Raw genomic sequence first — 20,535 nt, 5'->3', positions numbered from 1 at the left:
CTCATAAACAAGTCAATAATTAGAAAGGTGAAAAGGTTGCTTTATTTACAGCAGTATTGCACAATTAGCACAGAAATGAATCAGTGCAAAATACAAAAAGATGCATTTAACATAAAACAAACAAACAACAAACAAACAAAAAAATGACATTGTGCTACAATGTACTGGGTCCTGGGTGGCGTCGGGTCAGGGTTATGCGGACGTTCAGTGCAACTAAACTGAAGATGTTCAGTCAGAGGTCCAGTGAGAAATACACAGGTTGGCCTGAAATTTTATGAATTTTTCCCTAGAATTTTTTTTGTTCTGGAATCACAGGGCTAGGGAACGAGAACGCTGCTGGAAAACTTCAGCGGCACAGAGACCGACTACATGGATGATGACACATTATACAATGCATGTACGATACCGACAGTATTGAAACATGAGGTCTTTGGTATGTGGTAAACCTGCAACAGTAAGGCAGACTAAAACAACTATCATTTTGGCAAAGTGAAAAAAAATGTAACCGATATAGATATAAAAACACACGTTATAACACAGGGCCTTTCATTTTCCACTTTATGGAACGTCTAACCGCCAAATCTTTACACACACAACGTATTATCGAAATATTAATTCAGCAATACCTTTCATGGTAGATGGTCAATACATCAGTCTATATTTACTTGAGTTTTTAATAAACGTCATTCTTAAAGCAACATACATGGAGACTCATCCTGAGCCCTGTGCAATGATTAATGAAATACTGAGTTTAACGGTAATAAACAGGCAAAGCCACAGAAAGAGATGCTATGTTTGGAAGACTGTTTTGTTCAAGAATTTTCCACAGGTATTATTTCCTACAGTCCCTGAGGCTTGTTGAAGGACAGGCCAGTTTTTTTTAAACTCAGGTAAGGCTGATATTAAACAGTGGTTGTAATGTGTGCTGATGGTCTACAACACCATCTCCACTAGTGGATACAGACAACCGACAAATTCATTCCCGAGTTTGGTGTAACCAGAGTTTCTGAGAGTAAAATCATTTAGCACTGGGTCCTTGAGCAAGGCACTTAAAATTAGGTTCCTCCATTGAGAAGAAAACTGTCCACAATTGCAAGCAACTAAATTATAAAATCCAGGTAATCTTGATTAACAGAAACAGGCTGACGGACATGCAGTTGGAACATGTATGGAATTATATGCCCAGAATTTCATTTTGTTCTCATTTCTCATCCCTAATAAACAAAATAACAAACCAAACAAAAAGAACTGAACAAACCAAAACATTTCATCTGGAATGTTTACAATGTCCAAACAACTATGCCCACGTTGATTACATGAACTTACTATTTGCCTGTCCCATATCCCACATGAAAATACTGTAGTATACTTTAGTATTTACTACAGCACACTGTAGTAAAATTCCTAAATACTATAGTGTTTTAAATCTTTACTATAGTAAAAATTAAAGTATACTATAGTGGACACTTTATCAAGCTATAGATAGTAGCCTACTAGAATACTGTAGTATACATTAACAAGTGTACACTGTTAAAAATTATTCTTGTCATGTCAACATGTTTTATTTTTTTGTTACTTAAACTAATCAATTTAAAAACTGTAATCAACTTTAAAATGATAGCAACTCATCACTAGTCATTTAACAAATTTAAAATTGGAAGTGGAAAATCAATGGTCAATTTGATTAAACTTAAAAAAAAATAATAACATAAAACTCACTACAGTTTACTATGATAAATACTACATTATATTTTTTTCATGTGGGATGATTTATTTAGCGACTAGTAAAAATAACGTTTTCACAATGTTGTTCTACTAGTAGCTCGATGTGATCCTGGCGACCTTTCACACGACTCGCGAGAGAAATTGAAGCGTCGCTGCGATAAAGCTGAGAAAAGTAGGAAGTGTTAAAAGCAATGGTAATGTATTAGACCTCGGAACGGATTAAAATCTTTTGATTAATTCAACATCTCTGATCCCACACAAAATAGCTCAGATTTTTGGAAAATATTCTGAAGCCAGCATTGCTAGGGAGGACTTTAAGACCATGCGGAAACCACTGACAATCTGGCGCGTTCCGTAATCAGTAAGCGGGAACTCTCTGATATAATTTGCAACTAAGTGATGTCTGCTTACTGTCGGTAAATGAGTTGTGATTACTGGGCAGAGAAAATAACACGTAATGCGTGAGTTTTACAATGTATTTCTCTACATTTACGCGTCCTTGATTGAAAAGCTTCACCTGCCCTGCGTATCAATCAGCAGCACTGAGGCAGCACGCGTTGGTCCATACTTTTCAACTGAAGGCAGAGTCGTGTGAAAGGGGCAAGGACGTTTATTCAAAGTGAGAAGAATGTTCTTCTGGTTTAAAAGACGATGTCAAAATCCACGAAAGATTATCCACAGGTAACTTAATTCATTACGCAGATGGTTTGTGACTATACAAGTTGTTTACATTTCCATATGTTTCTGTCATGTTTTTAATCACTGTAACTTCATTTATGGAGAGCTGTTTATGTCTGACCTCTGTAATGGGACACTTTTATAAAATTTTATGCCGTTTGTATATAGACTATGCAAGTGCAAACTGGGACAGGCAGAAATACTGCGTGTTTGATTTCACGAGGTGCTGCGCAGACCGGCCAGTGTGTGACGTCAGCTTCTCGCGAGGTCGGTCTGCGCATGGCCCCGTGCAGTCAAACACGCCTAACAACTTCACCGCTTGACCGACCAACGTCCACGTTCATTAAAATATACACAAAACTTACAAATTAAATATAGTGAAAATAAATATAAAGTAAGGCAAGCAAAGAAACAGACAAGATTAAAAAAATCGATAAGACAAAAACCAACAGAACAGAAATAACAAGAGACATTACAACGGCACACAGACAACGAAGGCTTCATATATAAGAGCTGACGTCATAGTCACGTGCACAGCATCTAATGGCTCAGCTTTCCACGTGAACGCAGGAAACTCTGCTGTGAGTCAACCCATAGAGGGCCATGGATTCCCGATAGGCAACAGACGCCTGGAGAGGTTGCGGAAGAGCAGCACTGCTGTCATGTCTTATTATGTACATATATACAAGGAAGAAGAGGGTTGGGGTTGCTGCTACATGTCTGCTGGGGGTTGAATGTGTCAATCATCTTCTCCGAAGGAAAAGATCCATTAACCATCCAATAAGGTCGTTCATCCACACGATGACGGCGTGCTCGTTGAGAACGGCGTTGTTGTTGCCACCTAACCCATTCTGTCAAAAAAGAAAAAAGTTTGAGTAGGAATCATAAATAGATAGCCTATAGAGATATGCAACATTTTAAAGTTAACAAGTTGGTGGGTTGCCTAAACTAGTGAGTAGCCCTGTATAAAAATGCTAGTTTATCATCCTTGAAAATATTACTAACTGGATCAATTCACTTTGCAATCTCCGGAATAAGCAAGTGTTTTTTTGAAGGACAAGTTGATCATCCTGACACATCCTCAAAACATACACAAACACATGCATTTACATTAACACACAGACACAAATACATGACTCATAAGCACGGATCTTTACAGTTAGGAGCTCATGTAATCCAGCAAAAGCCTTCAGCTTATATTGTAACACCGTGCAACATGTTGACACATGAAATACCGCACTGAGACCTTGGTGCTCTGAGGGGTTTACAGTATCTTTGCGCTAGTCAGAATTACAACAAACCCAATACAGGAACTGGCATCTGCCTGGTCATCCGGTGAGCTCTACGTCTCAGAGACTCGGCAGCAGATGACCTGAACCAGGTGGCCTGTAGCTCTGGGCTGCATTCACTCGGCGTGCTGAGTGACTGTGATAAGCAGCGAGGGCATTTCCCTCAGGAGACTGGCAGGAACTCGTGAGGAAACACACTAGAAGTTAGAAAAAAAAAGACGAGAAAAAGCCTTTCCTGTAGAGAATGAACAGTGCATGAAAAACATCAGGCCTGTTCGTCCACCACACCGCCTGTAGCTCCCTTCTATAGTACAATCAAGTGGCTGGATAAACCTCATGAAAACATATTTCACCCCATTTTTTTCCTAGATCATTATTTTCTTGCATTGTGAATTTATTCACATAAATACATGTAGTTAACATTTTACTGTAGACAATAAAAAAGCTAGAGGTCCTAAAATGCGTAATTTTCAATATTCTTATTTATTTTTATTTATTTTGGGGTTAAAGGGCCACTGTGCATTTGACGTTGTGACGTCATGTTAACTGAAACAGTAAGGGGTGGATCACACAGAACGCATTTATGGCAGTGGCAAGTGCCTATTTTTAAATGGTTTCTATGGACAGTGAGCATTATGCGTGCTGTTTGTGCACGCTGAATGCCTCGCATTTTGCCGCCTTCTGCGCCATGCGTTTTTGCAGGAGCGCTCTGAGCACCTGCAGTTGAATAGTCAACTCTGAGCGGAAAAGCGTGCACTATCATTTGCGTTTTTCCATTGTCAATCGAATGCGGGAGAGGCGGGCCTTCCTGTTTGGTGACAGAAGTTTACAGTGGCTTGGAACATCCAGAGACTGCACTAACTAACTAGCTGCTTTTCCATTACATTTTGAATTGCGCAAATTGACATTGCGAATTAAAAATATGGTAAATGAAAACTTTTTCAAGCGTTTAAAACGCATTTGTGTGACCAGCTGCAAGTCCCTTTTTTAATAACCAATAGCGTTTAGTTTATGGCACAGTCTAGTAAAATAGACCTCGGACCATAGATGTATATGTGAATAGATGCTACATTCTGCAGATTAAGACACATACGTCCAGTTTCACACAATGCATACGTGAAATGTGTGTTTGCAGCACTAAATCTTTTAGTGTTGATGTTAACAGGTTACAGCACTCACCCTGCACATGCGAGTATAACAGAAGCAGAGCTGAAGCAGCTATGCTGCAATTGTTTCAGCGCCGAGTCTATGCATCCATACATCTATTTTTAAGCGCGGGAATGAGATGTTTCCAATTTTATTGAGAAAATACCCGGCAATGGTGTTGAATGATGAATTTGCACATGGTTTGTCTTAAAAACACCACATAGACATATAAACAACAATAAAACTTTCACCACAGGGGGACTTTAAGAGTGTAGGGCAGGTGTGCATGTAGGAATAAAATAAAAAGGAAACGCATGGTTCCGTTGACGAGCAGCGTGTGGTCTAAATTTGCCTCCCTTATTAAACCGTTTCTTTCCAAACAAATGCAGAAGGTGAAAAAAGAGTTTTGATTCAGTAAAAGTGGTGCCAAAAATCACAACGTGCTCAAGAAGGGATTGTGTGTTCAGTTAGAGGAAACAGGTGAGAGGGAAGTGGAGTCGAATGGAGGGAGGATTTACTCGGTGTGTGTGTGTGTGTGTGTGTGTGTGTGTGTGTGTGTGTGTGTGTGTGTGTGTGTGCGCGTGCAGGACAGAAACTGTGACTCAGTTGGACTGCAGCATTCAAACTGAACGTGCTACAAAGAGGAGGAGGGATCTAAAGCGCCGCAGATGACGTCCATGAGTGTGAGTCAATGTTAAATCATGTGTTCACTACAAAACAACTCCTAAGGTCAGTGGGTTCAGGTGAACCCAAATCAGGGGGCAATTCACAGGAAATCTGTGCCAAATGACAAAACTGAAGAAAGCGACTTATTTGAAATACTACTACTACTACTACTACTACTACTACTACTACTACTACTACTACTACTACTATGGATTTTTAAAGACCGGTCCTGAAGAATAGAGAGCAGGGATATAATGCGATATCTAAAAATGGATTTATTGAAATCCGTATCAAGATTTAGTTTGCCAAGTAATATAGTTCATTAACTTTAAGCTGTTTATATCTACCAAGCAACAAAGCAATTTGGCACACCAGTGGTCTTGAAATGGCCAAATAGCGGCAGATTTATTGGCGCTAGTTTACGTAACAGTTCACATTCAGTTACTAAAGACAAACATGCAGTTGCACCCGTGACCAAGTCAGGTCATTAAAAGGCTCATTGTTATGATGTGGTGAGCGCGTCTTTAAAACCAGCATGAAACTACAGATCGCAGTACAACAACAGCGACGCATCCCTCTAATCAAGCACAATTAACTTACGAGCTGCTGCAGAATTCAGACAAACATCGACTGACTTATTTACGGTTTTGTGCCTGGTTTGAGTCGACACAGATTTGCACTCGTCTCCTGCATCTGGGATCAATTTATCGACACTAGGTTTAAAAACAATTTGGATGTAAAAGGTGGTGTTTATCTAGTGTCCTATCTGAACCACGATGGGAAGAAATCTGAGAGACGGAGCGAGACAGAAAGAAGAGGGGCATCCTTTACTCGTCGCACAGGGACAATGAGGTCTGGCGTGGCAGAAGAGTGAGCAAAACCGCATACAAGAAAAACAGAGCAGCCACAGCTGAACAAAGCAAGAGCGCAGCAAAACAATCCTCACGGACTGGGCGCTCGTACCGAGCTGCTAATACATTCACAGATGGCTGCTACGCTGATGCCAGAGCTGGTAAAAATGAATGTAATACAACACAAGTGCATGTGCTTTCAGTTTGCATGGAAGAATAGCATGTGACAAACTCGCAGGCACGCACCCACGCGAAATAGAAAAACACCCTCTGTGCATGAAGCAACAAAAAATTAACCACATTAACTGCACGTCAGAAGGCATGATGGGATATGTGTCATTTAGGGAATCGGTGCATGCAATAAAAATGTTAGAGAGAAAAGAGGTACTGCAAGAGAAAAAAGTCTTTTTAAGACCTTTTGGACTGCAGTCAGGTGGAGACCATATTTCATTTAATGTGGATGAAAATGAGGCTTTAAAAAATAGATATACAGCCTGTGAAGTACGCTGCACTGATGAAATCAAAACCGTCACCCTATTAAATCTAACACTGCATGTTTTCCAGAAAACATTTTAGTAGGGATGCACCGAATGTTTGGCAATCAAAACTTTTCGGACAAAAGTAGCATTTTCGGTGTTCTGCCGCATAATTAAAAAGACTGAATTTATTTACCGAACAATGACGTTTTTTGATGATGTGATTAAATTGCAACCAGCATAGAGTAAAGTTGCAAAGCTTGGGACTTTTGGAAATATTCCAAAAGTTGTAAACTTAAGGAATTAAATGAAATTATTTGTGCATTTTGTGTAATTTACACAAACTGCACAAATTTTGGGAATTTTGGAAATATTCCAAAAGTTGTAAACTTAAGGAATTAAAGGAAATTATTTGTGCATTTTGTGTAATTTACACAAACTGTATTAAATACAAACATAACCTTCCAAATTGAACACATTGTTTTCTACGAGTATACGCACACCGGTGGCGCCTGTCCGTGCCGCCCAGCTTTGACTCAGGAAGTTGCTCAAATCCCTGTCACGCCACTCACATAGTTTAACATTAAATAACATCATATTCGATTAACATTGGCTGCTAACGTATATTTTGCATTTTGAAGTAGACGCTATCCGACGAAGCTCGCGCTATTTAATGTGCACTTCCGGTTTACGATACTTCCGAGTTGTCCTAGATGCGACTCGACACGGCGCGACGCTGAGCTGCGCGCCGGTGTGCGATCCCCTTAAGAGGCGTGCACATATTATAAATGCAGCGAACATGTTAACAATGTGGAAGCATTTTAAAGTGTCTGAAAAAGATGCTTTTTATATTTTGCTATATGCACCGAACAATCAGTGCAACATTTAAGTACAGAAAATTAATGCAAAAATCAATAAAAGTATTCTGCTATTGATTCATGTAAGCCAATAGCCACTACTTAGGCAGTGTTTTCACAAACTTACATCCAGACCTGACTCTTGTACGAACTCCAAAACAGCTGTTTCCATCATCAAAATAAACATTTGAGTCGAATAAAAATTAGTGACTAAAATCCATTTGTGCATCTGTTCTATTCGTAAAGGTGTCCAAGTACTTATTTCAGATGCGGTAACGGTCGGAGTTGTGACTCTGGTAGTTTATCGTAAAGCGCAAACCCTCAGACAGACAGTGGATTTGCAGCATGCTGGTGTGCAACATGTTGGGACAAAAACGCATGCGGTCGTCTCCTGAGAGGTAGCCGCATGACTCAATAGAAATTTCATCAACGACAATGGACCAGACTGTTCTATTTCTCCAGGGAAAATGCATGCAACAAAAGAGCATTGATGCACAAGGCTGACAAAAGTCCGTCATGTGCAGTTTTGCAGGACGAGATGCAGACATTAGCAGGGCTGGAACAACGAGCGCGCTCTGTGGCCAGACATCTGCTGCGCATTAGCGCACTGCTTACTAACAGAGTGATAGCATGTCACACCAGCACTTCTCAATCGTCGCTGGTGCACCGAGAGCCAGCGGTGGAGAAGTGCTGAGGAGAGGGAACAATCTGGAAACTACTTTACAAAGCTTCACATCTAGGACAATTATATGGTCTCAACCAAATCCCAGCTGAAATCTCTTTCTATTTATGAGAGGAACTGAAATAGAAAGCTAACGCAGGGCCTTTAATAAACTACGCTGCCAAAACAAGATCTGATTGCCCAAGTCTTACTTAATTTATTCTTTATTAGCGGTGCTTGCTAAGGAGATTTGAACAAATCCCAAATACCTCTTCAACTTTGGCATATCATCATGCACTAAGTCAGATACTTAGAGAACTGTGATGATATTTGTTTGGTGGATTATAAAATATGGGGCAAGAAAATCATATAGCATTTCTACCTAGCAACCAACCTAAAACCACCCAGAAAATCCTTGTAACCGCATGGTAAGCAAATGGCAATGTTTTGGTAACCACCTACAACACCACAGCATTGTGATGCAATAATCAGATGCATTACCAAAGGTTTTTTTCCATTACCTGGTTTAATTCAAGTCACAGAACTTATCTGATTCCTAATTAAACCTATTGGGTTACAGCGATGAAAGTCATTTGTAAGTGTTCAGTTCAGTTAAAGCCGAGTGTTTAGTTCAGTTACTGCATTCAGTTCTCCTCATTCAGTTACTACAAATACACTGGCCACAGGCCAAAGAAATGAGATGCAAATAAACACGCAAAAGCATTCACCACGCAAAACAAACCTCTGCAATGACATCACAGACATGTGAGAAGTGAAACAAACAAAAGCATGGAGCCAAAGCCCATCATTTGGAGTGCTGGCCTGCTAGTTTCTCTGACCCTTACTGAGAGCGACTCTCACAGGGTTCGAGTGAGTCTCCATGGCGCTGAAGAGAAGGACCCAGCACGTAATTACAGCTCAGAGTCTAACCGCAGGGTAAATATCATAAAACGGAGCTGTCCCAGGCGTATACAGCTCATACAACCTTTGCTTTATTTCTGTCTCTCTCTTTTTACGTGACCCTCTGCCCATTAGCATCCCCACCAGGGCTATTAGAGGGTCGTAAACAGAAATGGGCGGTTTAGAAGACTCTGTACGTGGCGGTTGTGTCATCTAATGTTAGAAATGATTGTTGAGATACATTATAGTCTCCGTGAAATGTCTGGTGTTTCATGTGCATTTTAAAATGTTGCAGTGGGACATATTAAAGAGCTCATTGCTTTGTTAAATAGCCAATAACCTTAATCTAGTTAGTCCACAAACACACACCATAATAGACTATTTTCTATTAAAGGTGCAGTGTGTAACTTTTAGGATGATTGACAGAAATTCAATAAAATTTACATAACTATACTATCAGTGGTGTATAAAGACTTTACAAAATAAACTGTTATGTGTTTATTACCTTAGAACAGGGGTCACCAACGTGGTGCCCGCGGGCACCATGCCCGCACAGAGTCTGTGAGGTGCCCGCCAAAGCACATTCTATTAATAGTCTCAACTGTATTATTTATTCATTACATATTTTTTTATATTAGCTTGGCTTGGTTTACGTACGTTAAAATTTTAAACAATACTGAAACATATAAACAAGTCAAATAAAATAAAATAAACAAGTAAAACAAAAAGTTTTAAGTAGACTATATCAAAAAGTAGCCCTCCAGATTGTTTTATCCATTGTGGTAGCCCTTGCTCATAAAAAGGTTGGAGACCCCTGCCTTAGAATAAGCAGTTTTTTTTCTACATACACCACGGGTCCCCTTAAATGGAAGTCGCCATTTTGTGCCGCCATGTTTCTATAGTAGCCCTAAACGGACAAACTGCTCTACAAAGCGCGTTTTGTCACTACTGTATTTTGTTGTAGACAACATGTTTGTCCTGTGGCGGCTACCATAGCTTCTCTATGCATTTTGGTGAACGGTGGACTGAGCCGTTGGTTGCAATTCACAATCTCACTGCTAGATGCCGCTAAAATCTACACACTGCACCTTTAATAGTTGTTAGCATGTGTTTTTTACTGCATGCGTATTTAACAAAATATTCATTTAAAAAATGCTGGGCTAAAGATGACCGAACACTGGGCTGTCTCAAACCAACTTCTGCGTTAGTACTAGGGATGTGCGATATGACGATATTTGATCGTGAACGATTAAAATGTCTCCACGATCCACTTTTCGGAAATATCGGTGTGTCGTGCCTACATCAAGTACGCGACAAGGGGCACGCTAGCAAGGTGACGTAAGGGCCGGGTATGCCTAAAGTATACTGACCGCAGCTACGCACGGATGGCCATGTTCCAATACAAAAGATTTCTTATTCAAATTATTACTCTACCAGGCCGTTAGGGCATCACTGACTTGCAACATTCACAGTACATTAAAAAATGTAAGATAAGTGAAGAAAAGTAGTGGAGAAAGCTATCCACAACTTTCTGTTCTTCGAAGAATTGAAAATAAAAGAAGAGAAAACGATAGTGTTTGTGCAAATGCTGTCTATTTCCTTTGTGTAATTGTTTGTAGTGGAGTGTCCTGTCTCAATATTTTCTCATGCATGCGCTGTTGTACGCGTACTGTCCTTGCACTTTCCGCGCATATATTTGTTACCTTTTAGGATTGCATTTTTAAATGGGGGCATTAGTATGGCTGAATTAAGGCTAAGTAATGGCTAAATTTTTTTAAAAAACAACATGAAAGAGAATCACGAAAAAATTGTGAAATCCCGATTTTGCCTAAACCAACCGTAATATGATATTTTCCCCTAGTTACTACAATTCATGGCTGGGAAACAACAACCCAGTATATGGTCATTTTTAACCCAGCAGTGAGTTCTGTCTAATATTTACCCAGCATTGGTTATATACACAACCCAGCATTTTTTAGTGCTGGATAGCCAATGAGAATAATGCAAGTCCTGACAGTTGTTTCCTTGAAAGAAAAAGACTACACATTTTATATGGCCTCAGAACTAGCAGACATGGATTATTAGGCGTAAGACTCCAATTGAGTGCCACAGAGATGACACATTTTGTAGGCCAACCCGGAAGTTAGCGGGACACTTATTTCCTCGCCAAAACCCCCATTTATTTTTTCCATGGAAAGTTGGAATATTGCAAAAAATAAGCTCTTTTTTTAACAAAAGTTTAACACTTACACGTTTTGTCCAACAAGATAGTCTTCACAGATGAACACAACTTTTATGAATTTTGATGTCTAAATGCGTTTACTATAAAAAACTGATCAGGAAATACTGTGATCTGGAAATACTCTGTGGATGAATCTTTGTTAGGAATTGTGCTCATGTTGCATTGTTTTGAGATCGCCATGCGTGATGACGTTTAAAGTCCCAGACAAAGTCTGTAGTCCCATGTAGCAGCTGCTCTTTTTAAAGACACTTTCAAAAAGAAAAAAATGGGAGTATTACTGCTGTTTGCTATGTCATAAACGTAAAAATATTTTAGGTTTGTTAACCCAAGATCTTATTTAAGGAGAAAACCTCATTAAAAAAAACAACAACTGACTTTTTGAAGATTGAACTGGAAGTGCTAAAATGCTAACTCGCTTCCAGGTTTTGCCTACAAAATACATCATCCGTGCGGATGAAACCAGAAGCCCTGGACTGTTATATACCGTGTTGTGTTGCTTAAATTTATTGCAGGGTCTAAAATTACACTTGCATGGTTATAATTTTGCGTGATGACCCTTCAAGCCTATTAAAATGAACAACGTGTTCTCCTTTAAACTTTGCTACAAGACTGAACAGTTGTAAGTTCCATTGACATGTAAAAGAGTTAATATCATACACCTGTTGTCCTCGGGCCAGGTCAGTGATCACTTTTTTATGGGATCTGACAGCTTAATATCCCCCTGTTGGACTGTTAAGGCCACAGGGTGTGCCTGGAGAACCAGACAAACACAACACATCCAGTAACAATGAATCATTCCAGCACTGAATCAACTGTACTTGACTCATTCAGCTTCTATAACAATACTCTTCATATATGACAACAACATGCACGTCATGTGGAACACAAAACATTTGTGTTACACTTTTAGTGCGCTGTTCACGAGTTTGCATTAACATTTAATAAATAGGGTAATGAGATAAATCATATTGGGCGTGCTATCCAAAGGGAGGGTTTTGAGCTCGGCATATTATCCCAAACCAGGAGTACTTCCCCCTCTTTAACTGGGATAGCAGCTAGTGAAGTGAAGAAGTGGAGGAGGGATACTGCAAAAAATGTCACAGGACAGAGGTGAGGGACGGCCATATATAGAGACTTATTCGTGCTGATTGTAAGGGTTACATGACCATGCTCCTCCTGAACTTAGTTGAATAAACCTAATTTCTAGAAAGATATTTTTTGACAATAACAAAAACAGAGATAACTAATAGTCGGTTTGACCAGTCAAACTCCCTTTAGAGAAGTTGCGCCACTAGGCAGCCATATTTGAAACGGCACCAAGCTGTTTTATCAGTCATGCAAAACTAGAGTCCCATCCACTTGAATGGGGAAATACAGATATCTCTAAAATTCACATGCTAAAATCGCAATAAAACAACATATTTTTGACCAACAGTTAAACCTGACAACTGTATCATATATTTTGTTTCTTAAGCTGAAACTGCGCTTAAAACTGCGACTTTTTTGTCGAGGTCATTTCAGCTACCGAAAATGCGTACAGGTTGGCAAGTGCCTCAGATGACTCTGTACAGAGCCCCTCCCCTAGACAATCTTTCTAGATTGATGATTGGTTCTTTTCACTGGACACTGTGATTTCCATCGGCAGAGCGGCCATATTGAGCATCTCCCCTATTCATAAGTTGTTTCTCCTTGTCAAGGAAGGATCCTTGGAAGCCAGAATTTCGAGGATGCTATGTCATCGACATCCGTTGAAGGACTGTTCCAATGTCAAGGATCCTTGGAAACTTCAACCAAGGACTGAGTTCCCATATATCCCATATACAGAAAAGGATGCATGTGTAGCCTTCGTGCTCTTCGCGCTCTCAAATCACCCACAATCCTATGCGCGTAGCACGAAAGCACACCTTTTCACTGACGTAATGACGCAATGAAGTGCACTTGCTAGCCTGTTCCATTTACGAGTTCTCCGAATGCTAAAGAGGAGCCTTGCCTAGCCTCTGAAAGAAGTGACTTGGAAAGACCAGTCCTGCCAAGAAAGTAACCTTTGACATTGAGAAACACCTATAGTAATAGAAGCGTCCAATCTTGTTATCCAATATCTTTGAACCAGTACACATTTTTTCCTTAAAATGTCTCGGGTCTTACCCTTCACCCACCCATAAAAGTAGTTTCAAAAAACCAAACAAAATTAACTTAAGTATCGTTGATGTCCTTAGAACAAACAATGCAGGACAAATTAAAGTTTCATATCCCTAACCACACAAGAGAGCAATATTAATAGTGCTGGTTTCCTCAAAGCGCTAATGTATTTCGAGTTGTTTACGAGCACGTCTGGACTCTTGCCTACAGGCATATATCTTTCCAGAGCTTTCAAGCCCTATTCATTTAAACAATGACTAAGGTAATTTTGCACAGCAATAAAATCAAACAGTGATAGCTGGATAGATAAGGTGATATTTGCACGCCGAGCTCTCGGTTAAACCTGCGGCTGTTTACATCCCCACACAGAGAAAGACGACAAGAATATGTTCTTCAAAAGTCATATGAACTAAGCATCTGCGAAGAACCGGTTTATAAATATAAAAACAGCCAATTTAAAAGCTTAAGTAAAAGCAAACCTCTCACTTAACATAATAAAAACAAACACCACTAGACAAATACCATTACAACCTCGTCCAATTGGATGGGAGCCCAAATAGGAAGCACGACTCTCCACTGGAGTCAACGAGGCGCGAGTCATTCAGATTGAAGCAATACAGTAACAAAATCTTTTCAAAACACAAAACATCACCAGACAGATGGAGCATTTACAGAAAACATGATGATCAATAATCAAAGCTGGACGTAACGTGCAAGCACAGCTATATTACTGTCAACAATACACAGACCCATCTGATAAATACGTTGACGTGAGTCATTAAGCCTTTAGGCTATGCAGACGTTGTTCATTTCATATCTAGACAGGTCATATTTACATTACACGCACCTATTATTTACTTTATTACACATTAGGCTCATTAGATTAGTCTTGTGACAATAAAAGGCAGACTGCACTTTATACCCAAGCTAAAACTGGCCTTTCACATGATCTGACACTTCACAATCAAATGAAAGATTAAAGATAAAACACTATCAGTACAATCTGTCATCCTTTAAGAAGAACTTTGATTTCTGACAGGGCTGATGCAACTTTAAGAAACACAAGTTATGAAAATAAAGCTCTTTTTACTGCAAGGAAACACTTCTCTCATTAACTCCCTGATCTGCAGAGACTCGTGAAACTCTCTCATGTGCGCACTTTATTCCCTAACACCTGATAGAAACTCAAATTCAAACCGACTCCCTCGGACAGACGAAGAAAGACGTTGCTCTACGGAGTGAAATATTTCATCATGGTAGATCTCCCGAGTTGGATCCTTTGGTCTCACCAGCTCTCTCTCTCTCTCACACACACACACACACACACACACACACACACACACACACACACACACACACACACACACACACACACACACACACACACACACACACACACACACAAGCACACACATGCACACCTAACTAGTACTCACCCCATGAAAATATAGGCGATTGAACTCGTCTCCAATGCGTCGCAGCTCTCGAGCGACCGACATCTCCTCCGGTCGCATGGCTCCGGGTGCTGCTATTCGCGCGTGTTGGTGGTTAGGGTCGGCAAACCATACTTCTGTAAAAGAGGAAACGTGTTTTAAAATGCATTCAAGTTAACAAGATATAAGCATGCAAAATATTTATATAACACATTTATTACAACTGCAAAAGTGACTTAAATCTAAGATGTAATGATAACTCGAAATAAAAGTCCTGACTAGGCCAATCTGATATTTTATTTGAACAGCTACGTATGCACACTGTTATGAAACATCAGAATGTACAATAAAAACAACTGTGGTGAAACAATTAGCAGCAAAGGTCAGGGGTTAAATTCCCTATGTAAACATGTACTGATAAAATGGATAGCTGCATTGTAAGTCGCTTTGATGTGTCTGCCAAAAGCATAAATGTTAAACAGCACATTCAGCAAAGGATTAAATTGTGAAATTATTTTATTCTTCTGTATTGATTGGATGGTGAAAACAAAGAATTGCAAGTGTTTGGAGGGGCAACATTTGTGATATCACCCAAGAGGTGTGGTTAGGCAAAAGTTGTACATGTTTATGAAACTGCACTTCAAGATACAAAAATATACACATACAGAGTTAAATTTTGAATAGCAAAACCAAAAATGTGCTTTACAACGGTAAACATGGTCATTTTGATTTTTAAAAAAGAAAAATACTACTCCACATTACATGCTATGCAATAACATAGGCATAATCACAATAGAAACCATAAAAGCTGACCACTAAATGCATGTATTTTAGAGCTAACCCAAATAGGAGACATGCATTAAAATCTTAAGTGTAACTAAGCAGACTTTGGGTAAGTTTTCTGATGCACAAAAAAAACACCTTTGCAAAGCTTTGGTTTTCCACGGCCATTATGCTAAAAAAATTGTCAACAGTACTAAAATGAATGCGACAGTCGAATCGATTGAGGTTATTCTGGGGCCAAGCGCTAATATCACCCGAATTCAGCCCTGAACTCGAATTGATCTCGTGCTATGACTCAAGTGAGAAACTGTTTTACTGTTATTTCTCATGCTCAATCATATTAGGACTATTGGATATTCATTTCCTTTCACAACTCCACTAGAACCGTACGACTTAAACCAGACGATATCACAAATATCACTTTGCGTTTTAGTCAACACTTTCACCTCCACTCTTTCAGTGTTAGAAATACCATCACAACAAAGCCTCACCAATGCAATGTTATGCATCTCTGCATGACATTTCCAAAAACCTGTTCTGGGCAAATAATGCAGTGGTTCGATGAACATGACTTTATCTTCATTATCTACAGTAACGCAGCCAAGTCTGATTCACAAACACTAATAAAAAACTTTGTCTGGTGCACGAAAAGGCGCACAAAGTTCATACTTGAAAATCCCAAGACCTCATGCCAACACAATCCATCAGCTCCACGTATAAACAAAAGGCCGCTGGCGGACAAGCTCTCCTGTCGAGGAAGCAACAGATGAGGGCTCTGATAAGTTATTGTTGTTTCTCTTTGCCATTAAGAGCAGGTTTTCAGAGTCACTGCGATTGTGAGGCGCTACAGGAAGACAATTATCGCCATCTCATATCTCCTGCCTCTCAATAGGGAAAACAGAGATGGTTGGATCTCGTGTCTAGGCTTTACAATAGAAGGGCTAGTCTATTTTGACTGGATGCACTAAGGCTACTCTGACTGCTTTTCGGAGGCCTCAACGACGGTGTGGGTAAACAAGAAGACAACAAGCAAATCAGCCCTTTCCATCAGAGGCATTATGAGAAGATGGGTCACACGGTCATTTGTTCTGGGTCCACTGGGTTTAAGAGATGTTGTGAATGGACCAAACCACCCAAACAGACTCGCAAACCAAAAGATCATTCAAGGACACGCTCACTTCCAAACACGTGCACTCACTACGTAGTGATGTTGACATAAAAGGAAAGCAGGATATTCCTTTTAGAGAAACTGACACAAAGACAAATGAGTTGATTTGGCTTCAGGCAGCACAAAAGCAGATACGTGCTGCTTCGAAATAAAAAGACCATGTTTTCTGGAAGAGATTATCGAGAGAAGAGTGCTGCCAAGCATCAAAACATTACACTTGTCACGGGTGCTAATGTTAAAAACTGAAAGCCAAGCAAAACATCCCAGGCACTTTCATGGATCACATGCATAAGCGAGTTGTAATTATATTAATATTTGCATGCAACTGTGTATTGTTTTCTGTCTGTTACAATCTGCATGCCCAAAACCAAACAGCACCGTTGGGGATTCATAAAGTGCATTGTTATTTTTACTATAAACGATCGCGTTAAGGATGCATAAAGCATGCAATTTTTGCGATTAGCAATATGGGATGCACAGCCTCAAAGGTGTGTAAGTTTTATTGAAAGCAATTTTGAATAGAGATAAGAGTACGTAAAGCTAATGTAAACTGGGTCAAGACAGTGGCTTTGATCTTTCAATTTAAAATAATCAATTTCATCACGAGCTATTACATTATAACAATACATTTAATTTTCCTCGTCGCGTCAGTGATGTGCCAAATTTCTCTCCAGTGGCTCTTACCATCATTTTGGTTGTCTTGCGCTTCGGAAATATTAGGCATTAGAGGGGAACTTGGCACAGAATCGCTGTCGACTGAAAAATAGCCACTAGAGGACCTGGAGAAGGTTCGGGACATCGGTGACCTCGACTGGTAACCATGAAGACTATTCGACATGGAAATCCCTGACCTTAACGGGTCCCCATCGTTCGGCTGCGGGAAGGCAAAGTGCTCGGAGCGGCCGCCGGCGCTCTCTCCGCTTCCCTGCGTCTCCGATAAGGAGGCCGGGCCATTGGCCGGCGTTTGCTCTCTGCGGGACAAATAAAACACTCATTACTGTCTTTGCAAACGTATCGAAGAGGAATTCTGTGCTTTTCGTGTTCAATGGGCTTTCATTTACAGCCTCCCGCCGGGGATTTATATCGTGCGCGCGTATGGCCCGGTGAAGTGCGTCACAAGCGAGCCGCGCTTCAACTTCCTATTTCTCCCTGAGAGCTAAACGCTTGGGAGTTTGCGCTTAGTCATTTTGGGATGGAAGTCTACTACGCGTTAAACCGTAAATTCAGCTGTCCACGCGTTGTCTCGCAGCTCACTGTTGAAAATGAAAACACATCCATGTACACTTCTCCGTAAGACTTCAAGACGCTGTCCGTGGGTATAGATATAAACCGGGTCGCGACGATGACAAAAAAGTAACACATAAGCAAATATATCAAGAGAACAGAAAGCAATACCTTTAACCCAAAATACCACAAATAACTCTCCGTCATGCGTGTCACCTACCCGATACATTTGTCGCGCGTGCACTTGTCCGCGAGTCTTGAGGTGCTGTAATAAATACGAAGTGCCGCTGTCAGCGCACAAACGTGCGCGCCGGGTTTGACGCAACTGGAACGCGATTTGTTTGTTCAGTTTATTATTATTATTCCGACTTTACGGTCAGAAATATGTGCGCACGCGACCATCGCACTCAGTGCGATTTCTTTGGACCGAGAGAGCGGCGGCCAAACAATATCTTGGGCACCAAAACAAAGTTTCCTATTTATAGGAGCGCGGTGACGCCTCCTGACGGCAAACAGACAGCAGACAATAGAGCAAAGTTACGACTATCAGACGCACTGTTTTCGGCGATAACAAAACAAAACGCGCATCGCACCGCGTGCTTTTTAAATCCACGTCTTTGCCGCGAACATTTCGAGATAGATTTCGAAATAAAGCGCGGTTGAGTACGATTATCAATCGTAGGTAAAGGTATCGGCTTGTTAACACCTACAAGACTTCAACAACAACAACAACAACAACAGCAGCAGCAACAATAACAAGCACGGGTTTATTCGTAATTATTTTGACTAATCCAGCGCAGTAACAGAAAACAAAGCAAACAGGTGTCGTGTCTTTATTCTTTACAAAAAACGATTAAATTATTCAGTTTGGTTAAATGTCATCGCGTTTAGGCGGGGTGGGACTCCTACTACATCAACTTTGTTGTCTTTGCGACATTGTTTGGCTGAGCGACGCGCATCTGAAATTTTCTTTTCTCTCTCGCCGCTGCGCGTAACTGTCTTGCGCGTAACAATTGACTGGAAATTAAATATTATCGCGGTGTAAAACGCAAGTGGAACTTGACAAATAAACAATTTGAAACTAAACATCTAAGAAATGATTTTGTGTTTTAATCACAGCGATTAAATAAGACAAACGGGTGCGTGCTGTTGTAAGGTAGCCCTATTTGAACTATTATAATATAGAGATGGAGTGATTAAATGGTGTATAAAGTTGTGGAAAGAAGCTGTAAAGTTGTCCTAGAGAAAGCCGGCATACTCCCGTATGAACTCACCTGGACGTGTCAGACATATCCGCTTTGGCTTATACGCCTAAATCATCATAACAGCGATAAAAACAACACGAATGGAGAATTAAAATATCCAAGAGAGACGATATTTAAAAAGTAGCTTTTGTTGTAAAATAACAAATCCAATGGCAGACAATCGATGTTTTCAAATCTCTGGATGAATTTTGTTTCCTTAGTGCAGCATGCACATAATAAGATCCTGTTTGAGAAACGTCCACAGGATTGTTTTGGAGTGTGTCTTTTGTCTCCTGAAGTATACTTCCTCGCCGGGCTTACTCAGTAGCGTCTGCTAAAATTCTTTTACAGAAGCGAATACTGAGATGAGCACCAGCATGGTCCCGCCCGTCGAGGGGTGGGATATCAACTAGCCCCGCCCATTGGGTTGGGCTCTTATCACTACATCATCACGTACACTAACACTTCAGATTAAACATCACACTGTGTTTCTGTTGCGTAATATTTCTTATTTGACGGGCTCCTTTCATGGTGTAGCCTATTTTGTAATACATAACGCAACATAATAGTAATATAGGCAGTTATCAATTGACATATTAAGCGTTTTGTATAGATTTAATTCTATATTAATTCAACAATGACACAACTTCAAAATCTGCACAAAAATGACAACATGTATTTTTAATGATAACAACAACAGTATACTGAAAATGAATAGGTTTACAGGTGTTGTGTGTGCAGTGCATGCAACTTAATGCAGCTGGTACCAGTATCTCTAGTGTAATTTCAGCTTTAAAACTATCACACTGAATCTTGACCTAGATGCAAAAAGCCATTCACTAAATTGACTAAATTTATTTATTAGCTGCACAATGAAAGTGTAAAAAATCTATTCACAGTAACTTGATGAATTTAACTAGACAGCTGTAAGAAACTATTACAAAGCCCCTACAGTGTTTAAAAATGTAATAACAATGTAATGCAAAAATTAGTTTGATGTTGCATGTCCCAAAGCCTGGCTTGATTTTTGTAGTGTCCTGGGTTGACAAATAT

At 40.0% G+C, this 20,535-nt stretch overlaps 1 protein-coding gene across 2 annotated transcripts; it reads right to left on the bottom strand.

The window, feature by feature from the left end:
* Window positions 1–19: 19 nt before the first annotated feature.
* On the bottom strand, window positions 20–19,839 carry bcl2l11 (BCL2 like 11). Of its 2 annotated transcripts, XR_008635173.2 has the most exons (5): window positions 19,513–19,839; window positions 17,699–17,985; window positions 15,067–15,200; window positions 3,705–3,889; window positions 20–3,254 (listed from the first exon to the last, which is right to left on the bottom strand). XR_008635173.2 is itself a non-coding variant. In XM_055170385.2 (4 exons), the coding sequence occupies exons 1-4, from the start codon at window positions 19,527–19,529 to the stop codon at window positions 3,147–3,149; spliced, it is 546 nt and encodes a 181-aa protein (XP_055026360.1). In that variant the 5' UTR covers window positions 19,530–19,836; the 3' UTR covers window positions 20–3,146. The 2 variants fall into 2 exon arrangements, 1 of the variants encoding a protein (XP_055026360.1); XM_055170385.2 differs by lacking the exon at window positions 3,705–3,889 and having other exon boundaries at window positions 19,513–19,836.
* Between the last annotated feature and the right edge of the window lie 696 nt (window positions 19,840–20,535).

Source organism: Misgurnus anguillicaudatus, chromosome 11 (genome assembly GCF_027580225.2).
Source record: "Misgurnus anguillicaudatus chromosome 11, ASM2758022v2, whole genome shotgun sequence".
NCBI lineage: Eukaryota > Metazoa > Chordata > Actinopteri > Cypriniformes > Cobitidae > Misgurnus > Misgurnus anguillicaudatus.
This window is presented reverse-complemented; position numbering and strand designations above follow the sequence as displayed.

Excerpts from the sequence above, each read along its gene's own strand:
- bcl2l11 (XM_055170385.2), bottom strand. Across the intron at positions 15,201-17,698 it reads GCAAGACAACCAAAATGATG|AAGTATGGTTTGCCGACCCT; the intron begins GTAAGAGCCACT and ends CCTCTTTTACAG. Across the intron at positions 3,255-15,066 it reads ATCGCCTATATTTTCATGGG|AATGGGTTAGGTGGCAACAA; the intron begins GTGAGTACTAGT and ends CTTTTTTGACAG.